This window comes from Macrobrachium nipponense, chromosome 12, assembly GCF_015104395.2.
Source record: "Macrobrachium nipponense isolate FS-2020 chromosome 12, ASM1510439v2, whole genome shotgun sequence".
In the NCBI taxonomy this organism is placed as follows: domain Eukaryota; kingdom Metazoa; phylum Arthropoda; class Malacostraca; order Decapoda; family Palaemonidae; genus Macrobrachium; species Macrobrachium nipponense.
This window is the reverse complement of record NC_087205.1, coordinates 52023970-52045326: the sequence shown is the minus strand read 5'-3', so window position 1 is coordinate 52045326 and position 21357 is coordinate 52023970. Positions and strand designations below refer to the sequence as shown.

Here is a 21357-nt window from a genome sequence, read left to right as displayed (position 1 = left end):
CCCCTGTTTCCTGAGGTATGCCAAGGCTGTGGTGTTGTCCGAGTTTATCTGAACCACTTTGTTGGAGACTTCCTCTTGGAAGAACCTTAGAGCAAGGTAAACCGCTGAAAGTTCTTTTAGATTGATGTGCCAGGACACCTGTTCCCCTCTCCAGGTGCCTGACACTTCTCTCCCTCCCAGTGTTGCTCCCCAACCCGTGGAGGACGCGTCGGAGAACAACACTAGGTCGGGGTTCCGAAGCTTGAGCGAAAGTCCTTCCGCAAGCTTCTTTGGATCCAACCACCATTTGAGGTGCTTTTTCACTTCTTCCGTCAAAAAGAAGACCTCTTCCAGATCCTGTTTGCGTGACCAATTGCTTGAGAGGAAGAACTGAAGTGGTCGGAGGTGCAACCTTCCCAGAGAAACAAACTTCTCCAGTGAGGAAATGGTCCCCAGCAGACTCATCCATTCCCTCACCGAGCATGTTTCCTTCCCTAGAAAGGCTGACACTTTGTCCAGGCATTGAAGTTGTCGCCCCTGGGACGGAAAGCCCGAAAAGCCACTGAGTCCATCTGAATCCCAGATAGACTAAGGATTGAGAAGGAGTCAGATGCGACTTTTCGAGATTCACCAGAAGTCCCAGGGACCTCGCTAACGACAGTCGTGTGAAGGTCCTTCAGACACCGGTCTTGCGATGAGGCTCGAATAAGCCAGTCGTCTAGGTAGAGAGAGATCCTTATTTCCGCAAGATGGAGCCACCTCGCAACGTTCTTCATAAGAACGGTGAACACCATCGGCGCCGTGCTGAGACCGAAGCAGAGAGCCCTGAATTGGAAAACCTTCCCTTTCAGGACAAACCGCAGGTATTTCCTTGATCGGGGATGGATGGGGACGTGAAAGTATGCGTCCTGAAGGTCTAAAGAGACCATCCAATCCCCCGGTCTTAAGGCTGCAAGCACGGATTGAGGTGTCTCCATCTTGAACTTCTGCTTGGTAACGAAGCGATTTAGACTGCTGACATCCAGAACGGGGCGCCACCCCCCTGACTGCTTCAGCACTAGGAACAGACGGTTGTAAAACCCCGGAGAACTCCGGTCGAAGACCTGTTCCACCGCCTGCTTCTCGATCATTTGATCTAGTAGATCGTGAAGCACTTTCTGCTTTTCTCCCTGATACGAAGGAGACAAATCCTTTGGTGTCGAAGACAGCGGGGTAACATCAGGAAAGGAATTCTGTACCCCTTCTTGACGAGTCCAGAGACCAAGCGTCGGCACCTCTCTCTTCCCAAGCTTTCGCGAAATGTAGAAGTCTGGCTCCTACCGGTGGCTGAAGGACTTCCCTCTCACTTCTTGCTCTTGGAAGGAGCGGGAGTCTTGCCTCTGAAAGAGCCTCTTCCTCGAGGGGCTGGCTTCGAGGAAGAAGCAGATCGAAAGGGCTTCGATTTCTTCAAAGCAGAGGACCCAGAAGACGAAGTAGTAGTAGGCTTCCTAGAAGACTGTGCCAGAAGGTCTTGGGTTGCTTTGTCTTCCTGGGAGACTGGCAGCTATGTCCTTTACCATAGACTGGGGGAAGAGATGTTCTGAGAAAGGAGCGAAAAGAAGATCCGCTTTTTGCGCTGGTGAGACCGACTTTGCAGTAAAATTGCAAAAAAGTTGCTCTCTTCTTAAGCAGTCCCGTGCTGAAATGAGCAGCCACCAATTCCTCAGAACCATCCCTGACGGCCTTGTCCATGCAAGACAATACACTGGACAGCTCCCCCAGACTGATGGAATCAGAACTCCTGGACCTGGCATCCAATACTCCTAGGCACCAGTCAAGAAAATTAAAGACCTCTAGTGTCCTGAAGAGGCCTTTAAGGTGAAAGTCTAACTCACTATGCGTCCAAGAGACCTTAGAGGAAGACAGAAAAGATCTTCTGGCGGCATCCACAATACTACCAAAGTCTCCTTGAGCTGAGGCTGGAAGCTTAACTCCGACGTTTTCTCCCGTCTCATACCACATACCAGCTTTGCCACAAAGTCTTGAAGGTGGTAAAGCGAAAGAAGTCTTGCCTGAAGCTTTCCTCTTTTCCATCCAATCATGGACCTTTCGAAAAGCTTGCTTCGTAGAAAGCGACTTCTTCATTTTCACAAAGCCCGAGATCTTAGTAGCTTTGGATGACGAAAACTGAGAGGGAGGAGTACGTGGAGCTTCAGGTTGGAAAGTGTCTGCAAAGACTGACTGTAGCAAACGAGTCAAAACCTTGTAGTCCGTCGAAACTGGAGCCAACTGCTGGTTCTTCGTCCACTTCGACGAAAGCGTCACTAATTTCCTCTTCAGACACTGGAGAAGTCGGAGGAAGTAAAGAAGAGTCACGAGCTTTCTCAAAAGAGAAAGAGCGGCGAACAGGAAGAGTTCCCGCTTCCGCTTGCGCTTGCGGAGGTGGAAAACTGACGTCCGCAGGCGCGCGCTTGCGTTCCGAAGCCAATCTACTGGCGCCGACTGAAGCGCGCTCGACCGAACAGTGTACACCTGGCGTCCACTGGCGCGCGCCGAGCGTCCACTAAAACGCGCTGAGCGTTTTTCCAACTGGCGCTCGCTTACCTTGCACCGAATCACGCTCGGCGTCCACTAAAGCGCGCTTGACTTTCAAAGAAGCGCGCTCGCATCTAAAAGAAACGCGCTTCTTATCAACAAGTTTCGTAGCAGCGGAAACAACCGCTTCACGAGAGCGAGAAACGAATTTCTCGCCTCCTCTAGAAAGTTGCTGGGGAGCAGAACGAACTCTAGAGGGAGACTCAAACGGAGAGAGAGACGAGCGAGGAGAGGGAGAGGGAGAACGCCTCGACCTCTTCACAGGAAGATTGTCATCCTTCTTACGGCGACGTGGAACAGTCTCTCTCGAAGAAATAACATCTCGAAGTTGCTGCTGAATAGACTGGAGAATCTTGCTTGTAGGTGAAGCCTCCTTTTCTGGGGAGGGGCTGATCCTGTGAGCAGGCGAGTGGCGAGGGGACGCCTTCTTCCTACTCTCCCAGGAACCGCCACTTCACGCACCTTAGAGCGACTGCGGCGCTCGAAAGAAACATCTAGGAAAGACTCCGCCTCCGAATAATCCTTACGCTTCTTCTTGCGGAGGAAAAGCAGCAAACGCACTATCAGGCGACGAGCAAAGTTGCCAAGGAGAAACAACTTTGGACGTGAAGCGTCCGAACGCGAGCCGTCCTTTTCAGCGGACGTGTGCGGTATGAGAGCTCCACCCCTTGCGCGGGGAGGAAGCTTCAGAAGAAGAAAAGCACTCCTTGAGAAGACGTGCACGCGCACGCTCCTTGGCAGTCTGGGTAGGTTCGTCAGAAGCTGCCGAAGGCACGCCAGATCGGTGGGGGTTCCTCGTAACCCTCCTTCGACTTTCGACATGCTCTCTCCCCGTAATCTGGGAGTCAAGCAGAGGTCTAGGTCTAGAGGCGGAATGAGGCCGATCTGATGCACCCTCCACTACACAAGGGGCACTTTCACTGCACTTCTCTTCACTTTTGCTCTCCAGAGCTAACACTTTGATTCTAAGTTACGAATCGATTCAAGAATTAGCGATAAAGTATTACCTTCTACCGACACTGTTTCAGGGGCCGGAGGCAACACTACAGGGGTAGGAGCATAATCTACAGAAGGAGGGTTAGCAGGAGAATCATTAAAATCTTGCCTACCTGAAACACTCCTGGAGGAAGACATCCTTAACCTATCTCGCTCAAGTTTCTTAAGATAGGTTTCATACGCCTTCCATTCCGACTCTGTTAATCTTTCACACTCCTTACGACTTTCAAACGTACATTCATTCCCCCTGCAAACTTTACAAACAGAATGTGGGTCTACTGAAGCTTTCAGTAGCCTACCTCTACATTCGGACATAGAACAAAATCTAGCGCTAGCAGAACTAGACCCTGACATCTTGATCAAAGAAAAATCAATACCAAATTCAAATCAATCCAAAGTCAACGTGTGCCAAGCCACCGATCCAATTCAGATACCAAAGGAAAAACCAAAAGGGATATCCAAGTAGCTAGTAAGTTTCCAAAATCTGGACGGAGGTGCTGCAAACAGGTGTTTTCAGCACCTTGGCGACAGAAAAATTATGAATAGAAAATGGGAATGATTCCTGATACCCGCCTCCCAGCGGCGGGAATGGGTACTAACCACCTGACTCCAACTGCGTGTGTCGTAAGTGTTTAAATTTCTGTCGGATTCGGAAAAATACAGCTATATATATATCTGACAGCTAAGTTTCATGAACAAACCAAAAAATTACAGAGATTTCTGAAGTACAAACAAGCAGACGACAACAAAATTACTCATCGTTGCCAATCTAGTGGAGATCACACATACGCCAATGCATTTTCAAACTGTTTCCATAAATTCTAGTTGTCATATTAATGCAATAATGATAAAATTGCTCTAATATGTATATATACTACAAATAGATATGCTAATTTCACTTATTTCCCCGGTTTTGTTTAAGTCTTATACCCAGTTTGGAGGGTAAACACATACCAATTGGCAACACTGATGAACAATTGAAGAGCGCAAAGAACGCCGTAGGTACCATTCACAGGCAAAACTGTTGATATTTGAGTCAGAAATCTAGTTACTTTTTCAACAACGAATATTTTCAAATTAATAATCATGAATATGTAAAAATATTTATGCAATTCATGACCTTATGCTGCCACTTAACTATTTATTTAAATAATTATCTAGTGCACACTTCTTCTTCTACCAAAAATCGAAGTTTCCTTAAAAAGTAGCGGTTGGAAGTCATTGTTTACAATTGTTGTGATGAAAGTGCCCCAACCTCTATGGGTACAAGAGACTACCAAACATCAAGATGGCGTCAATCTTCGAAATATTCATAGTTGTAAGTAAAAATTTTGAAAGAGTCATGGAGGCAGTGTGCACTGCGTAGGGCCAGACTTTTCATTACCCTCTGTTTAATCTTAAAATATAGCCTTAATTTCTAACTTTGATGAAAATACTTACTTCGAAAGGAGAGTAGAGGTCTCAAGCTCCTGCTCTCACCACCAACAACTCATGACTAATGACCATCTCTGGTGTCAGGACATGTTAAAGTAATTTTTCGGAGGGTGGCTTCACACGCAGTGGAAACTGGATCCGCTAGTCCAGTCAGTTGTTCTCCCTACTTACTTTGAAAGAAGAGTAGATCTCCAGGTATTGCTCCTACCACCGATGACTCATGACTGGTGCCCATCTCCGGTGTCAGGGTATGTTAAAAGTACTTTTTCGGAGTTGGATCAACCGGGCAAGACTGGATTAGCTAGTCTACTTGGTTGTTTCCCCTACCAGGTACGTCTCCATCGGAAGACGGCCGAAAGCAAAGTGGAGTGTTTTACATCTAGGCAGGTGGGCCTACCCACTTAAGACGGTAGTTACTGCCTAACCACCTTGTTCTAGAATTTAGCAGCCGTAATTCCAGCCTTCGCTGAAAGTAATTCCTTATGTAAAGGATGAAAGGTTTGCAGTACCTAGGCTATATTGTGTAGGAACAAATAATAAGGTAGACCAGGTGGTAATTCTTACCGTCTGCTCTGCCAACAAGTTATCAAATTTAAGTACTTTCACTAAAAAGAGGGAAGTCGAAGGTTTCGTTTGATATATAAATCTAAGCGGCAGTCTGGAAGTGGTTTAAGAATCAAAATTAAATGTGACCCACCTGAAAAAACTAAGTCCCTCGACTTCATAACTCTCAAATTCCTCTTCAGACTGAGCTCTCGTTTGTTTGTTTGTACGTTAAAAACATAGATTATGTCATTATTACATCATCAACTGTATTCTACGTAGCAAGACGTCACCCAAACGTCATAGTTTTTAACCAACGATGATTATCCACATAATGTGACTTGAATACCCAATCAGGTGACAGTTTTACTAGGAAACTAACACTTTTCGACACTTTTCACACAATTTCCACAGCTAATTTTTCAGTCTTTTGAGAACCATGGAGGCGTGTGAACCTTCAACTTCTGGTGCAGTTTCTCAATTACCATCTACTTTGACATCAATTTATGTGGATTTTCTCCCAGGTTCTTGTCTCAATTGTTATTTAAATTATAAAGATTTTGTTTTGTATTATTGTGGTAACATCAAAAAAATAATAAAGTACTGCCAAGATCATGGTGTTATTAAAAGTGAAAGTGACACTATTTGCCCCACCTGTGGTTCTAAGTGCCGACATGATATTAACAAAAAAGCATTCCGGTGTCAGAAGGCATGTTGTATTGAAAAACAAGAAAGTGAAAAAAAGGTGTAGTTTTTATGTATCCATTTTTAAGGGAACTTGGTTTGAAAAGTCTAATTTAGATATAGAATCTAATTATAGTCACTTGTATATAATTAAACATATTGGTGTTATATTTAGTTACAAATTTGTTGAAAATTAAGAATTTCTCACAAAACTATAAATGATTGGTCCTCATTCATTCGTGAGGTTATTGTGCATTGGGTATTGAGTCGGAAAGGTAAGACTGGTGGCTCAGGGAAAACTGTTGAAATCGATGAGAGCCAATTTGTAAGGCAAAAATTTATTGTAGGCAGAGTAGTGACAGGCCAGCGGGTGTTTGGGGGGATTTCTTGGGATAATAGAGATTTCTTTGCTGTTCCTGTAGAAAGTAAGGACAAAGTGGCACTTTTAACAGTGATAAGGGATTATATAAGAGCCAAGTACTACCATCATTTCCGACTGTTGGAAGGCATACGCATGCCTAAATGAGGAGGGATTTCTTCATTTAAGAGTCAACCACTCCTATAGAGAGGTGGTGGCTGGATTTGAAGAATCTGTTGTCTAAATACGGTCGTCGAAAGGATCAGTTTGTTGGATACTTGGCTCATGCCTATTTTAAATTGCATTTTAAAGTACAGTGGTACCTTGACATACGAAAGGCTCAACTTACGAAAAACTCGACATACGAAAGCAAATACGACAAATTTTACAGCTCTACATACGAAAATTGCTCAAGTTACGAAAGGTTGTTGCTGTAAAGTCCCGAGATTCGCCCGGACCACCGAGAACAATTTTAAAACTCCCGCGAGCAACTGAGTAAAACCTCGCACCCCATCCTCCCGCTCTCCCATTGGTTCTGATGCTAGTCACCCCATAAGATCCTGCTCTCCTATTGGTCAGCATCTACCCCATGTGCTTTAAGTATTCTATTGGTAAAAGGATGATGTAAATTGAAAAACTTATTCATGCAATACATTCAATAAAAAAAAAAAAAAACTTTACGTAAAGATAGAATAAAGAATAGAAATAAATGGTTATTATACTGTTTGGTACTTTCAGTAGTTGAAGAGAGATAATGAAAATTTATGGCTTACTGTGTAATAGGAAAAGTGATTGCTTGGCGATCGTTCGGTACTCGTAAGAGCTGAATGTAAACAATCGATTGGAAGGTTTTTTTTTTTTTTTTTTTGTATTATAGTTAATGATTAATTAATAATTATTTGAAATGAGTACATACTGATTTATACATTTTATTGGCATATTTTAAGCTTTTAGCTTCTTAGGTTTAGATGTCAGAATCATAGACTAGGCTACAGTAGCAACCGCTAACATAGGCTAGGCTTATTGCTAAGGGACATATGCTCAAGTCCTAATATATGCAGTAAAAATGGGGTTGAACATTACATGCAGTTGAATATTACTCATGTACGTACAGTATTTTGCCTTTTTGGAGTCATACTTTTTCCGTCGGATCGGCGTCGTAACCCTAGAACATGTGTTTTGGCCTTGGAAAATATAAATTTGACTGGGGTTGCTTTTGGAGGGCTTGGAACGGATTAGCCATTTTACATGTAAAATGTGGTCCAAGATACGAAAACCTCATGATACGATGGGCGCCTCCGAACGAATTAATTTCGTATCTCGAGGTACTACTGTATTGGATCATAGGCTCCATGCATTCTTAAAGATGGCAGCTCACCTTTACCCTCCAACCTAAGTAAGTACACAGAGTTTTAGGTTGTTTTATATTTAATACGAACTGGATATTGGTACGGCAGCCGTACCCCGATCGCAGTAGATATTATTACGGCAGTGAATTGCGCATGCGCAAACCCTTGTTTACTGCCTCAGGAATATCAGTGACAGCAAGAAAAATGGTAACGGAAAAGCATGAACCGCAGAATAATACATTAGTTTTCACCGAAAAACTGATGTTTTCAGGCTTTAACGAGCTGAAAAAAGCCATAGACATCTATGAAAACTCCAACTTTCAAAAATTGTATATAGTACATAGGTCACGAACAATCGTACCTTTGATGACTTTCTCAGCCCTTATTCTGCCCGACATCAGCAGTTGCAAAGGGCCACCTTTATACACTTTACAATATTCTTTTAATTCACTTCATAGGGTATTGCAGCTGTAGAAGAAGACGATAGAATTTACCAACTAGTGAAAATGGCACAATTAAACAAAATTTCAGCACTATTCCATTAAAATTGGGATAGTAGTTTTGTTTTTGTAGCACAAAAAAGCGGGACAAAATTCACAAAGCCCCCCAAAACAAAACAAACAAAAATGAGGGGGGGGGGGGGGGGGGGATTTTGCTAACTAAAAAAAGGGAGGACAGATGTTCAAAAAGCGGGACTGTCCCGCCTAAAAGCTGAACTCTGGTCACGTAGCTATTAGCTAATACAGTAAGTTAGCAAACTGGTAAACGGATACAGTTAGGATAACTGCCGTACCTACAGCAAGTCAAGAGCGCAATACGGCACCACTGACAGAATCTGCCGTACCCCCACCACCACACTATGTTATTTGTACGGCAGGAAGTCTGAAATTGACGCATGCACAATTCACTGCCATACCACTATCTACGACGATCGGGATACGGCTGCCGTACCAATATCCTATGTCTATTTAATATGGCTGTGTATGGTTTGTTTTGTTTAGGTTAGCTGGTGGACTTGCTAGGGTAGAATATCACGACAGGCCAACCCTCATCACGGTAGACGGGTCTTATTCACTCGATATTTAATTGGTGAAACATGAATACAATTGCAACTCTAAGCATACCATTTAAAAGACTGAAGTTTCATCAACATATTGTGATATATGAAAGCCCCATACGAATTAAAATAAGCATGTGAGCTCTTCGTAAAATATGTTTTCAAGGCAGTTTTGAAATCCAATATGGCGGCTACGTTTTTCATGGACGGTTCTCATCAGTGACGGCCACCATCTTTCCCCAGCCTTCCCAGCACTCATTTGAACAATGTTAGCGTATGTATGTAACGTTTATTGATCTTACTCAAGATTGCAGTTGTAATCAGCACAATAAAACAACATTTTGTTGCCTATATTAGTGAAAGTATGAAACTTGTTATTCCCGGGGTTATGGTTGGAACTGAATTCATTCTTACCTTGTAATCGGCGGTTTTTATCCTTACTGCCATCACAACTGAAACTCCACAGTGCTTATTTGATTGTTATTATACACATTTTGGTCTCAGTTCACTCCACATTGCACTTTAAACCCGTTGCTGTTCCTGGTTTCTAAGCGCGCGCGCCATAAACACAATTACAAACAGCAGACGACGACAGACGACGACAGACGACGACGAAACTGCAAAGTTTTATTCCCTAAACTGTTTACTTTACTCGTTATTTAGTTTAAATTTACATTGTTATTTAAAAATTTTGATTTAATTCATGTATATTATCCCTTTTTTGCAACCAAATTACCCCGAAAAATTACAGATATTTCTAACTTAGATAAAATCAAATGTTTCTAACGTTTTCGTACATCTGGCTGCCGAAAACCATTGAGGAACGAATACGGAAAAGTGCATAGAGGAACGACTACGTTTTTTTTTTTTTTTACTTTTTTGTTTTTTGCTAGCACTTTTCATTGATTTCAGTCTTTATTAGTATTTGAATTTCTTAAAATAATCGTATGCCAGAAATAAATGTAACCTTTAATGTTTGCATGCTTTTAATGTTTGCATGCTAAGAATGGCAAAATCATCGTTGCCACATTAGTGGAGGCTTCACACATACGCCGTTCCATTATCCTGTTAAGCGTCCGCCCCTGATGAGCTCGCTGCTAACGTACCGTCACGCTGTTTTTGTAATCAGCGATCATAGCACTGATGATAGTTTTTCAAAGTTAATATTGATTTTTATGCTTGTTATTCATACTGTAATTAACTGTAGGAAATTCTCTCTCTCTCTCATCTCCTCTCTCTATCCCTCTCTCTCTCTCTCTCTCTCTCTCTCTCTCTCTCTCTCTCTCTCTCTCTCTCTCTCGGAGTCCAGTCACTCGGCAAAGAAAAGTCATCTTCACTCCCGCAATTGGAAGAAAAGTTTGTATCATCACTGGAGGATTCAGAACTAGAGCTCTCATCATCAAATAGGTTATCAATATCACACTCCTCATCTAGTATTTGATTGATCTCACCTAAGAAATATGCCTCCTCTTTGGGACATTCATTGTGAAAGACGCGAAATCCAATTTGTCTCGATAAACGCCCGAAGCGTATTGAAAGAAAACCAACAGGGACAGGCAGTTTTCTAGCATAAGCGACCACCAGGAAAGAGTTGCCAGGCTGGAAATAAGTTTCCCATGTGTTGAGAGTGTTACCAAATGATGTTCCTACACTTTCTATACGAGTAAACGTATTATTACGGGGCTGACGGCTTGACAAGCACAGTTAAAGTCTTGAACGTAATATCCCGTTGAAGGCGCTACCGAGTAGATCGCGGTAAACGTATTATTACGTGGGTGACGCTTAACAGGTTATAAACTGTTTCCATGAATTCTAGTTGTCATAGTAATGCAATAATGATAAAATTGCTTTAATATTTATGTATATATATACTTCCAATACATAGCCTAATTTCACCAATTTCAACGTTTTGTGTGTAGTCTTATACCCAGTTTGGAGGGTCAACACATACCGAATGGCAACAAGGAGAAGAGGAGAAGGAGAACGAGAGAGAGAGAGAGAGAGAGAGAGAGAGAGACGAGAGAGAGAGAGAGAGAGAGAGAAAGGAAGGCGGAGGAACGAGAAGAAAAGGGATGGCGGTGGAGGGGGGGGGGGGGGGTGGGTGTGGGGGAGAGGGTAGGTGGAGCTTTATACGCGTGTTCGTATCCATTTCTGCATAATGGAGTTTTTGTCTCTTGGTACAAGGACAAGTGTCGTTATTCTTTACGATTAGTGATTCACGATACCCTTATAAATTACGGCACTGGGTGTAATGCACTATAGCAAAATCTCGTTCTGTTAAGAGTGTTCGTTACAGAAATAGGTATTGCCCAAAAACCTGCTTGCACTGTCTCTGAAACCCATAGTAGACATGCTGCTTAGTTGTCAATCAAGTTTTATAACCAAGTATTTTTACAAGCTAGCTATTGAATAAATTTGTATTTTTCTCAGTCAAAACATATGCCCCTCAATGCTAACTTTCCTCTTTTAACGACTTTCTGGTCATTGCAAATTCGGCCCCATAATTTCTTATGGTGCGAAAACAGACAGAGGCCCATGGACCGAAAAACGATTGCGTCACACTACGGCGATAATCCAGCAGTAAAACATCTTCATATATCCAAAAAGTAAATAATAAAGATATATATGCGCATTACGATTATAACAATTACATGTATAGCTGATAACAATCTGCATGAATAACTGGTAAACTGTTCTGCAATGACAGTTGAGTATAGCAATTATTTACAATAGGTACGAAAGTCAAGATGTCGTGACGTCATAATACAGAACTTGAAAGAACGTTCTAATTCAGAAAAATAATTACTTAAATTTGAGTCAGAGTCGAGTTACTTTTTCAATAACGAATATTTTCAAATTAATCATCATAAATATGTAAAATATTGATGTTTTACTACTTATTTAAAAATTAGCCAAGAGCACGCTTCTCGTCATCTTCTACCCCAACAGCTGTTTACGCCTGGCTTGTTGTTGATGAGAAATCGTGTTTCGATTGTTGTGATAAAAGTGCTCCAGCGTCTGTGGGTACAAGTGGTGTGCGGATTTATCACAGGAAATGGTTAGTTTATTGACACAAGCTACTCCGTAAACATCGAGATGGCGTCAATCTTCTAAATACCTCGAGTTGTAAGTAAAAATGTTGAACGCGTTTTGGTGAGATTTGCACTACGTTTGAGACCGTTTTCAGTACCCTCTGTTTAAATCTTAAAATTTGGCCTTAATTTCTAACTTTGGAGAAAATACTTACTTCGAAAGGAGAGTAGAGGTCTTTAGCTCCGTTTCTCACCAACAACAAGTCGCGACTGATGCCCATCTCGGGTGTCAGGACGCGTTATAATGTACTTTTTCGGAGGGTGGCTTGCATTGATGGTAGGTGGCCTGCTTGGCCTGCTGTGATGATCTACCTAGGTAGGCTAAGTACCCTAAATCTACCCAAGACTCGCCTAGCTCAATTACGTAAAATGACTAAAGTAGAAGCATTGAGCCAAGTTGTGAATGACCCTCTTACCGTTAATAATTCCTGTGTGTTTGCTATGACGATCTGTTGCTTCACTTGATCCATCAACTCCTCCCGCTGAGAGGACGACAATCTTCCACCGGCACCTCCTAAACTCTCCATTTTAAACTCTTCTAAGTCGTTTTTGCTTCGGTCCCCTCAGTAACAATGATTCTAAAATAACAGTCGACTTTCTATTACTTTAAAACTGGCGATAGTTAGCAGGAAAGTATAGTGTACAGATACCAAAACTAAAACCTATGTGCTCAGTCAACAATGTTTCGGTCTAAGCAGCCGAATTATGTCTTCTTCTTCCCTCCATCCACATGAACTTATTCCATAAACAAATAATTGTGAAGCGCTTTCATGTGACGTCATAGTGTCTTAATATTTTAAGAACAGATTCTTCATTAATTTGCTACAATTGTTCATCAAGCTCCTTCAAAATCCTAGGTCGTATATATTTATCATCATTTATTAGTATATTATGTCAATTTCATTTTAATGAATGCCAATCTGATATTTTCTATAATATTTTCTTGTTTTCTCATTGTGTAATTCCAGAGCCAACTTTATAAATGGTCGGGTGCCAAGACTTCACAAATATTTTCAAAATACATTATTTCTAGCAATAAATTTTAACATATACGTTTTAGATTCTTCTTTGCAATGTAAGTAAATAAAATACACTTATAATAGACTTAAACTGACTCTCGGTCATTAACTTGACATCTACATGCTAAAGGTTTTATCAGCAATATACCAGTCGATGTGTTAGCAGTCTTTTCACAGTTCATGTATTCCTTTTGTTTCCAGTTTGAATAGGTTAGTGTTGATTTTATGAAATTTGGGCTGTTAAGCTAAGTGTGGCAAAAAGATGGACTTAGTGGACTGTATGCTTAACGTTGTTACTTGGTCAAAAACCGCTAAAAGCCTTGCGTAACTACACCACAAAACTCCCTTTGCGGTTTCTAAATTACGGGGAGATATCTCTCAACCCAATTCCTTATTAACGAGGATAACACACCAATATCATTAATGAAAAATACTGCAATTAAGTACTTTCACTTACTGAGCAGTCCCTGTATAGACAGGAACTCAGATCATAAGTCGCTCTCTCTCTCTCTCTCAAAATCTTGCGAGTGCTCACGGGTTGATTTTCAGACCTTAAAGGACCGCTGTGTTACCTCGTTTCTACAAGTTACTTGCGTAACCTTAAAGTATGAACACAATAAAAGTTTATCAGATCAGTTTATATTCACCATCCATGAAACTGAAATACAGGAAATATGAAATAAAATGGAGGGATATTGAAACGCATTTGATAAATTTGAAGTTAAAATTAATTTAATAAGTAAAGGTTAAACATGTCAAGAGCAATAACATAATCACTCCATGGGAATTATAACTTAATGGCACTCAAATGAAACAAATTCCAACAAAATTCAAAGAATCAGGGCAATGGCCCTTTCTAAATCCACATACACATCACTACACAACTCTAGATGACAGGTAACCTCAAAAGTTCAGTCAATTCTAGAGACTCGCTCAGATTCCTCCCTCCAAACAGGGAGTCTTCCTATTGTAAAGGACCGAGGATTTGTAATCGTGTAGAAAGAAATCGCAATTTTTGAAGGTAAATTGTATTTTTCCTTATTATACTACTCACCTCATGCCACCCCTAAATCTGAAACATGAGCCGCAAGTAAATTGGAGTGTTTACGTCTGGGCAGGCGGGGCCCCCCGCCTACCACGGTAATTACTCCCTAACCACCTTGTTCAAGATCTTACGTCCGTATCCAGCTGCTACGCCGCATGTATATCCTATTGTAAAGGACCTCAGATTGGTATAATTAGGAAAAATACAATTTACTTTCAAGAATTGTGATTTTTTAATAGTTAGAACAGGCCAAACTAGGCCCTGTTACACATATATAGTGTTATATAATAAAATGCTTCAGAGATAAGGATTTTAAATATACTCGGTAAACAATTAAGCACTATAATTCTCAATACGGGTATCAGAAGAGTGAAATTTACAAGGAGCACTATCAGTCTCCATGGCACTTCAAAGTTTACGTCAATATCGCAAAGTAAACAAACACTATTGCTGATTAGCAAACAGTATTACCACTAAATTTAGTACTCTGATGGTTACGAACTCAATAAATCTAAATTAGTACAATGGTCATTGGTAAAACACTATAGTGAGTGTTTATCACTGTGGCACTGCAGGTATGGCACCCCAAGATATCCTGGCACTTAGACTTGAGGTGGTTCTGCTGGAGTCTGTGTATGCAGGCACATAACGGATGACCGGCAAGGGGTCTGCAAGACGTTCAGTGATGACACAAGAGTTTGGGACTGTGTAATGCATATAGCAACAATAACTATAACACTGATATACCTAAGCAAAAGTTACTCGACTTGTTATTTCACTATGGAGGGCAAACGCATATATCAAGCAAGAAACAACATTACATGGGACAATACTAGAATGGAATTCAAGGAATTTGGGAACTGGAACTCTGGGAATCTCACAACAAGGAAAGAATAAGTGCAAGGGCAAAGATTCGAATACTGGCAACGAACTGCAGTTTTCTTACCTTATCTCCTTAGAATGACTGTCATAGAGACTTGAGGGCCTGAGGGACATCAGTTGGCTGTGGTGCTTCACCATATTTAGTGGGCGAACTAGATGCTTCCACTTACAGCCAAATAATATGGCAGCAGGTTGGAGGAGATTGGTAGGAGCTCAACGTGTGATGGTAGTGTGCTACTAGCCAGATGGCACCTCAAGAGAGTGTGGATAGGCTCCTGTCACTTCCTAAGACAGAACGGGCCTCTCGAGGCTGTGGCTGGAGTATAGCAAGCGGAGGTCAAGGTGATGGCCTGAACCTCCGAGTGGCATGTTGGGAGTGCGGATTTCTTGTATGACACGAGACTGTTGGCGGCAGGAGACACAATCACTGGGCGTGTCCGGGACACAAGCAGAGTGCAGTGGCGTGAAGTTTGGACTGGATACCAACAGGTTGCGAGACTTGAACCTTGGGTCAGCCGTCGTAGGTGCTGAAAGGCCTTGTTGGAGTTTTGGGGTCACCCCCACAACTGGGTTGGGCGTCTGTGGCGTCATCTTAGCAGTAACTTCCCGCTGTTATTCTGTTCACCCAGGGGAGTGATAGCATTGCAACCTTTGTACTTTCATCTTGAAAACAACAATTAGCGCCAGTATCGAGTTTTAGAAGAGAGGGTGAGGTGCATGTGTTTGAAGAAAGAAAGCAGTTAGGTGAAGTCAAGGCTGACAGGACCATGCCTGAGGCATTTGAGGGTTCATTAATGGGCCAAAGATCGAGTGAGGAACTGACCGTAGAGTGGAGCCAGAACGTTTAGCTGGGTCAGGGAAGGTGTGAAGTCTTATATGACAATAGCTCCTGCCAGACGGGCATTGTTAACCCTTGAAGAGGTCGGGGGGTGTGACTTAAAGCATCTTGCAGGTGTGGATCACACCTTGATTCCTTTGGGAAAGGTGTTTGACAGGTCTTTTATAATGTAGGATTTAAGGGAAACTTCTCGATTTTACATTAATGATTCGAAAGTCAAAATACTCCCATGGGGAACTAACGAGATACAATTCCAGGAAGGGCCTAACACAGATGGCAAACACTTCTGAGGATTAGCTACTCCTGGAAGCTTTACAAATCTCACCCTTATGGTGTAGGGGAACTTTCACTACACTTTCTTATTTGTGAATGCAGTTGTAATATGACGCATTTTTAATAAAATTGTATTTTTCATAGCTAACAAACCTGAGGTCTTAATATTTCCCTTCCTTTAACCTTTCTTGTCTAAGGAAAAGTTTTCTATTACATATACATTATTCTAATAACGTGGACATTTCTGTTGTAGCTCCCCAGTTTTTATTCTTTCTTTGCTTCAGTCCTTGACTATCAGTATGTAAATGGTTACAATCTTTTTCCCCTCTCCCCAAACAAGTGTGCTGTGTCCTTCTACATAATTTTTCTTATCATTCAGGAGTAGTCAACTTGGTCTCTTGGTAGAATAATTGCTAGTAGCCAATTTTAGTGCATATCCTGAAAAGTTACTGAGGAACTTTCCCAATGAATCAAAACCCAACTTGTTACCACTGAAGTTTTAACACTCCTTATAGTAAAAGGAAAATATATGGAAACCAGTTTGGTTTCCATATATTTTCCTTTTATACTATGAGGAGTGCTAACAAGTTGGATTTTGATTCATTGGGATAGTTCCAGTAACTCTGTTCAGCATCCTCTATAGGTAATTACTACTGCTTTAGTATTACTGAGTACATGTGGATCAGTCAATATTATGTTCTGATGAGATTTCTAATAAAACAAATGTAATCATTTTGATATTTTATTCTACAAATCTAAATTTCATTCTTGCCACACATACTTTACTAAAAAATAGTATACACAGCACATATAAAGATTAGATTAGTAAAGAAGGCTGCCACAGAAGAGATTGACTTTTAAATATAAAATCTGAGATGTGACAATTAAGATCAGGCACATATACTTGTATTACTGAATTCATTACAAAATTTGGTAAAATGTCTGCTCATATGGTGCAGTGGATTTATACAAGAGACAAACCATTATTTTAATTCAGTAACATTGAACAAAATTTTAAAGAGGATTAAATTCAATGTTTAAAGAAATGATTTCCCTAATGGGCGTCCTTGTTATCTAGCGCACCAATGAAAGGGAGGTTATACTATCGGTGCTCTTCACAGAGGTCAGTTTTAACTGAGACCTATTCCTTATTTTCATTGGCCTTCACTTATTTTTATTGCTTTAATGTAGCTACTTTTCATCCTTTTCACTGCATTGCCTTTTCTCTGCATGCCCTTGGATCCTGTTTTGCTTCATTACTTAGTAAGCTGATTCTAGTTTATTTAGTGTACCAGATTTTCTCTTTTCTAATGGCAAGATTCATTTCTTTTGTATACCTATTTCATAAGTCATCATGCAACTTTCAGCCACCATTTATTTAGGATGGTATTCACTTCATAATTCTTGTGATGGGTTAATCTATTTGATCCTTGGCTTTATTTAAGTTGATATTTTTTGTACTAGTATTCACTTTTATAGCAGTTTTTCCATATACAGCATGGTTTAGGACTATCCTAGCTTTCCATCAAGTTAACCTACAGAGTATCTGCTTTCATTAAGCAACCCATACACAATGAAAAAATATATGATGAACAAGAAAAAGAAGTACTACACAAGGGTTATTGGTGGGAAATATTCCAAATACAGGAGGATAACCAAAATTTTGACAACCAACAACATCGTCACAACAAATTCGCATCATGCAGCAGATATTAGCATACTTATTGAAGACCTTTCACTAACAATTAAAATAGTTATGGGAAATCAAAACAATAATTAAAAATCTTAACCACAAGCCATAAGGAAGAAGTGGAATTAACAAAGTTATAATAAAAAATTTACCAGGCATTGCATATGAAAAATTAAGATACACAATTGGGCTCTCTCAATGGTATATTTTCCAGTTAGTATATTCAAGAGAGCAATAATGATTTTGATACCCAACATAGGAAAAGATACATGTCAGGTAGAGAATTATAGACCAACAATATCATTACTAGAAGTACCTGGTAAAATATTGGAAAAAAATAATCAACAACAGATTGGTGTTGTTCCTAAAAGGCAATCAGTTACATGATAAAAATGAATATGGATTTAGAAAAAGGAACATTACATGAAAGCATTGCACTATTACAAAGAAGAAAGTACCTATGCAACCTAGTACTATGTAGAGATGTAACCCAGGCATTTGACAATGTGTGGATACAAGGACATCAATAAAATATTAAAGATCGAACAGCCGCAATTAAGTCACAAAATACATAGGAAATTCATTCCTGTTACTAAGTGGAGTCCCACAAGGATTGCTAGTACTAAATCCAACATTATTCATACATCAGATGTGACTTCACCACCAGAGTACTGTACTGATGTCTACTTTGCTGATGATACAACTCAAATAGTTAACCACCCAGAAAAACATACACGAAGAAAGCACCCAAGTTTAAATAGCCAAGTAGCACAAAAAACAATGGACCAAATTGAAAGAATAAATCAATTTGAAAAGAAGGGGAAGATAATAACAAAATAAATCTAAATTCCAACTAGTATCAGTATCTGCATACTAACTTGCACTGTGAGATCAACAACCAGTGAATTTTCCTAAAAGGACAATAGTACTAGCAATGCAATTCAGATGAAGAGGAATATCAAGACGTAAGAGAAAATCTAAGAATAATAAGAACACAAAATACAACGCTAAAAAGGTTTAGGAATCTGAAAACAAATATCAAAATCCATTTCTATAAAAGTCTAAAAAGACCAATAATGGAACATCCACCAATACCCACGTGTTTAGCATCAACTTCCAATATAAAGGTATTCCAAAAATTCCAAAATAGATATACCAAGGTCTGCAGTGAGAAACAACCAAGTAGATGATGATCTGAATATAGAACAAATACACAAAAAATACAAAGTAGAACCAATTATAATCAGAATACGTATATAGACTAGCAACCAAAATATAGAGTAAACTAGTTCAATACCACTGAGATTTAACCAAGGAAAAGGAAGCAGAAGAGAGAAACCACCCAAACAACACAAACCACAAACAGTGGAAAAGAGTATCTTCACATATTCTTCACAATAAGCCTCAACCATTATACTATTACGAAACGTCTTGTGAAAAATGTAATCTGTAGAATTTACTATGTAAATAAATTATAAAATAATTATTTTGTATACTTAATATTAAGGTCAAAACAAGAAAAAATGTAACTATAAAGAATTATAGTATTACGAAATAAATATTAAAATGTTAATCTAGTGCAAAATTATTACTGTAATATTGATATTAAGGCCAAAGTAAGAAAAATTGTAACTTTATCTAAATAAAAATGTGGCTAAACCACACTTTACATTACTCTTACTAATACTACTTAATTTTCTAAACCATTCCCTACCATGGTTAGCTAGTTAACTGCCCTCATTCTTCTTTCACTCATCTCACCTATCAGTTAACAAAAAAATTAACAACAGTACGCTACTGGGAGAATAATAATTAGGTACTCCCTTAACCTTCACTAATGGCTACAAACATTTCACCTTCCTCTCAATCTTGGTTTCTAGTCTCTCAACTAATGCAGTCTTTTCCCAAGAACATACTCTTGGTCAAATGTTATGCATTGGTCTATAACTCTTCATTATTGACATGAGCATTCAAATGTATTAGTTCAGCAGAACCACTTTCAACAAAGCCCATGTCTCTTTGGAGTTCTAACTTGCGAAAGACATCTTGAAGATTAATATAAACCTTAGTACTCTTGGTAGCCGGGATACAGTCACTCTTCCTTCCAGCAACAATCTAACACAGTATGAATTGCACTCTTCCATACTCTGGCATCCTTCCACTTACAAGGGCCATGCAAAATTCCATGATTTATCTTGGATATGATGCTGGCAAGTTACATCATTACCTCCTTATTTAGGTTCACCAAACTCCTCACAAGTAGATGTCACTTCAAAGTTTTACAATGACCTCTATCTTTTCCTAAATCATGGCTCTTATCATTAAGTCTGAGGAATGTTCACACCATAACTGTGCATGTGATTTTCATGCTGGGAAGGCAGATCATCAATTGAAGTCTCTGAGGTTTCTTCATAGTTTCAGCGACACCAGTTCAACAACAAGAAAGGTTGATAAAATTTTCTTATCAACTTCTTTCTATTGCTAATCCATTCAGGATGAAAGTGGTGGCTTCTGATCTTCAATTAATAACAAAGGGATACTTCTGTGTTTCTGTTATACATAAGAATCCAGTAGATACCTGTCTATCGCTCTTCAAGGATATCTCTAAGACTGTCAGGTGAGGTAAATATCCAAGAATTGTCAGGTAGGGTAGTGTTATAGTTCTTAACTCTCTGATTTGTCTAGTATACTACAGTATGATGGGTACTCTGTCTTATAACCTGAAACTGGTATTCTGATTCACCCTGAGGAGACTATAGAATGGTATCAGTAAGACATTTTGAATATGGCTCTTTTGAGTGGCAACTCCATCAGTTCAGATCAATGCAAGCACTATACAGGCAGCCCCCAGTTATCAGCGATCCGGTTTCAAGGCGCTTGTCTAGCACCACAAAATTGTCAATTTATGGCGTCATAATGGGGACGAGTTCTGGTTATTGGTGCCATAAAGCATCTTATGGCACCGATAACCAGTTATCAGTGCCATTATGGGGTGATAAATCGGCTTCAGTTAACAGCAGTTTTCGCTTAACGGCACGGCACACCCATCGGAAAGGAACCCTCGCCAATAACCGGGGACTGGCTGTATCTATCTCATAAGGATTATGGGGCACCTTATGTGGTGAACCCACAGAGGAAGTTTGACTGAGTTTAGGTTGCCCTAAACCACTTCCTCTTGAAAAACCTCAATCAATACATAGTAATCTCATCATCTACTCTGTTCCATTTCTGGAGAAAATTATTCCTCTTGAGTTATTCTACTTTCAGTCAACAGCTTACCAGTCATTTGGTGCAGAACAGCTATAGTCTTCAGATTAAGTTAAGTATATCTTAGTTTAACCAGACCACTGAGCTGATGAACAAGCTCTTCTAGGGCTGGCCCAGCTAACCAATTAGCTTAACTGTGGGATCCGAACCACATTATATCGAGAAATGAATTTCTATCACCAGAAATAAATTCCTCTGATTGCGCGTTGGCAGAGCTGAGAATCGAACTTCGGACCACCGGATTGGCAGCCGACTGCAAAAGCCACTCGTCCAACGA

The 21357-nt window shown here is 40.2% G+C and overlaps 1 protein-coding gene across 2 annotated transcripts in view; it reads right to left on the bottom strand.

Moving 5' to 3' along the window:
• LOC135224529 (mitochondrial import inner membrane translocase subunit Tim13-like) overlaps window positions 1–12802 on the bottom strand; it is a 74003-nt gene extending 61201 nt beyond the window's left edge. Inside the window, exon 1 of one of the 2 annotated variants that reach the window (XR_010316759.1) lies at window positions 12483–12802. Coding sequence is in view for 1 of the 2 variants with exons in the window: in XM_064263600.1 (XP_064119670.1) it covers window positions 12483–12593 (111 nt within the window). In the remaining variant the exon portion in view is untranslated. The remainder of the gene's footprint in view (window positions 1–12482) is intronic. The other variant, XM_064263600.1, reaches the window with a different exon arrangement.
• Window positions 12803–21357: the final 8555 nt, after the last annotated feature.